Consider the following 3759-nt stretch of genomic DNA (forward strand, 5'->3'; position numbering starts at 1 on the left):
AATAGATTTTTTTTTTTTTTTTTTTCTGCGTAGGGGTGGGAGGGTTTAATACGTATGTAAAGTAAAACACAAAAGTCAGCAGACATTGACAACATAGACTTATTAGGGTTTACAGCAAAGCTATGGCAGCATGCAAGTATCAGATAGAAAATAAGTACAAATTTAAAAGTAGTTTCCTGTTAGCTAAGATTTAATAGTAAAGTCATAGGGTATGGTTGTCAGGAGATCTGGTTTATCTTTCTTAATTCTCCCACCTCAAGGGAATGTCAGCCTTAGCCATTCCAACCTTGACCTCTTTACATGCCACTGGCTTTTTTTTGGTCATTCTTATAAAAGTAATTAAAGGTCCTTGCATGCACCAGAGATGAATACTATCAGGGGTCTCAAGGTTCCCCAGATTGATTATTGAAATAATTGTTATCTCTTCGGACACACACAAATGCATCTCAGGTATATTAGATAATGAATGATTGTTGCTATTTTGAGTGAATGCAAAATCACTAGCTGGTTTTATGAAGACAGTCTGAAATCTAAAATATCCATTTTATTTCCACAGAGACATCAGTAAAAATGCCCACCTGGGCTATAAACCATTTCTTTATTGGACTATCTTGGGCTTCTGTCATGCATTTGTTTTCTTTTACGGTTCATATCTTCTGATGGGGGAAGACACTTCTCTACTGGGAAATGGCCAGGTAAAACGTCACAAGAATCATAACACTATATAATCAGTCATTTTTATTTAGTTATTTAATATTCTGCAAGAAAAAATACTGCAATATAGGACCATAAAATGGAATGTGTTATATAACTTACCTATAGCCTTTTTTTTTTTCAAGACTTTGTCTACTAAGTCAATGCAAAATGTGTTTAACCGCTTTTCCTTTATCGCATTATTAACATCTTTAAGAGCTTAAAATGGAAAATACTGACAAAGCTAAAGAGAATAGAGTCTGCTAAATCATTCACATGAAGTTCATTTCTCATCAGTTTATGGCTGCATATAACACAGGATTTTATTCACCTTCTTTCCAATGTCGTAAAACACTTAATGTCTTGAAAATTAACAGTAATTATTGAAAATCAGTATACTTTCTAGGCATGTAGGATTTGCCCTGTACAGTAGTCCTTCATACAGCAAATGTTCATGAAGACCTGGGGGGGGGGGGTTTCAGCACGTGCACTGCTCTGTTTGACTAACATTTTCTTTTAGCAAAGAGCAGTTAGTAAGTGGTATCCAACTGAGAACTCATGGCTATTTGCAAGGTCAGAATTTGTTATTAGAAAACTCAATATTTTGAATTTTTAAAACTGTGATGTTGCACTTTGGTTTCTCTTGACAACTTACAAGGACCTTAACACTTGGTATATTTAAAACCAGAGTTTGAGGAAGGTCCTCAGAATATTTGTTACTGATTCTTTGATTTGCTACATTTTTACTTCCTTATGCAGAATTCACTATCTAATTATTACTGTTCTGTGTGTGCAAACTAATTAACATAGGCCATTTACTTATATGCTGTTTAACTAGATTAATTTTCCAATATGTGCATTTGATAGTCACATAAAAATTACACTTTTGATCAAAATTTCTTTCTATGATTTTTGACGAAAGGGAAAAAAGATGCAGAAGGGAGAAGTTGCATACTGAAAACCAAAATAAATCTAAGTGAAAGTAATTATGTTTGGAACTTCTTGAACCAATTAAGGTAGCTAGTGTCCAGTTCTTTTTGCCCTTATAGAGCTAAAATAGGCAGCGATTCATTTCTTTATCTCAGTATTGCACACTTGTTTCTTTACAAATATTTTTAATATAACCCGGTAGCTTTTGTTATGCTAATGTAACACGGTATCCAACGTGCATTTTATAGTACAGGTATTTTGAGTTCTTAAATGTACTAATAGCATAACAGATTTCTTTCCTATGTAAACCAGAGACCAAGAAAAAAGTTAACGTAGAAAAACTGTTTGGTATATGTAGTAAAGTCAAAGCAATAGCATTCCTTGATCTTCACAATTTTTGGTTACTGATGGTCACTTTTAGGAACTTCAAAGTGGTGGTTTAACATTTTTTACAGGATTCCGTCTGCAGTCTGTCCTGCTTTTCTGTATGTTTTTATAGTAAATACTTGGATTTCCACCTGATGTATGTTATGAGAGATGGTCTTTGGGATAAGCATTTGTGTCTTAAACATGACCAAAATATCTAGCAACCTTTTGTATGGTGTGGAATATATTTTGATACTTATGGAGAACCAACATATTTGTCCTCAAAACTCCAAGAAAGATTGGAAGGAAGGGGTTGTAGTTTAATTAAGCCACAGGTTTATTGACTCATCTGAGACCTACTTGGCAATAAATCATGTGGTGAAGGTTGTCATTCCTTCTTTAATTGTTTCTACCTGTTGAAAGAACCCCAGCAGCCCTTCTCACCTCCAAATCTGCTCCAAGCCTGTTGCTGAGATCCCCTGCTTACCCTTCCCTGAGATGGGAGTCTGTAGTTAAAGGGGTATTGTCCCCCCACCTAACCAAATGTTAGGAGCCCCAGCCATCATTCCTCTTTTTTTAATTTCCTCATATGTTGTGAACAGGACGATCTTTAAACAGACCCCTAACATCATTTCTTGGGATTTTTTTTTTTTTGGTATTTTGGCCGTCGCAATAAAAACAAGAAGAGACGGGAACTGTGTCAATTTGTCATTGCCTACAATAGAAATTTACTATTCCTATGCCTCCAACACCATGTAGCTCACAGTATGTTTAATGCCTAACGGTTGTGGCTACTTCTGTGAAACTAAGATTCAGAATCACAAAGTACAACATATATTTACAAGGGATTGTACAGTTTAATAGACTAGTTATTTATTTTAGCACCCAATTTAATTACCTGCTATCCTCACTTCAGTGCAGCTCTTGTCTGTGCACCTTATTGTTAAACTCTGAATGCCAAGAGAACTGTATGTTACCATATAAGGATTTTTTCCCCTGTGATATGTAACTTCAGTGAAGGTGACTGGTTGTCTTGGAATCTGTAATGAAAATATATACGAGCATAGATTCTACGTAAGCCGGTGTCCTAAAGTTGTTTCTGTTTAGTGGGTTATATTGCAGTCTCAGTTTAGGCTAACACAGAAATATGCATTTCCCCTGCTTGTATGCTGTTATGTACAGAAGAATGATTTTGGTTTGAGAGGCTGTCAACCATTACCTTTATATAAATGCTTCAAAAACTAAACTTCTCTAGAGATGCACATTTTTAATTTGGTTCTGTAACAAGGGTTTTGGGGGTTTGGATCAGGTCTGTGAATACTTCCAAAGAAAGGCTCCCGCTGATGGCAGGTTAGTTACTGTGTCCCACATTCTCTATATATGTGCCATAATCTATTCACACTATTGCAGCACAGCCCTCAGTAGAACAAACTGCAGCATTACCATTTGCAGCAGTCATGCTTGCAAAAGAAATCTGCTTAAGAATTTTCAAACGGTCCCTTAATCCTGTAGATGTCTTATGGAAGGAGCCCACCTTTCTCCAGGTTTCCAAACAAAAAAGTATCTGTTTTCTAATGAATGGACAATGGTCAAACACTGTTTTGTGTGGCCAAAGTTGGACAGTTTCATAGTTTCTAGGGTCGCAAGGGACCTGAACAGATCATCAAGTCCGACCCCCTGCCCTGGGCTGGAACGAGTGCTGGGATCATAATACCCCAGCCAGATATCTATCCAACCTCTTCTTGAAGACCCCCAAGGTAGGAGAGAGCA

The 3759-nt window shown here is 36.4% G+C and overlaps 1 protein-coding gene across 3 annotated transcripts in view; it reads left to right on the plus strand.

Annotated features, from left to right (window-relative positions):
* ATP11B (ATPase phospholipid transporting 11B (putative)) overlaps window positions 1-3759 on the plus strand; it is a 116565-nt gene that overhangs the window by 84762 nt on the left and 28044 nt on the right. For all 3 annotated transcript variants that reach the window (XM_019503356.1, XM_019503355.1, XM_019503357.1), the window contains exon 25: window positions 557-695. In XM_019503356.1, the coding sequence (XP_019358901.1) occupies window positions 557-695 (139 nt within the window). The remainder of the gene's footprint in view (window positions 1-556; window positions 696-3759) is intronic.

Source organism: Gavialis gangeticus, unplaced genomic scaffold (assembly GCF_001723915.1).
Source record: "Gavialis gangeticus isolate Ggan-Ray unplaced genomic scaffold, GavGan_comp1, whole genome shotgun sequence".
Classification (NCBI taxonomy): domain Eukaryota; kingdom Metazoa; phylum Chordata; order Crocodylia; family Gavialidae; genus Gavialis; species Gavialis gangeticus.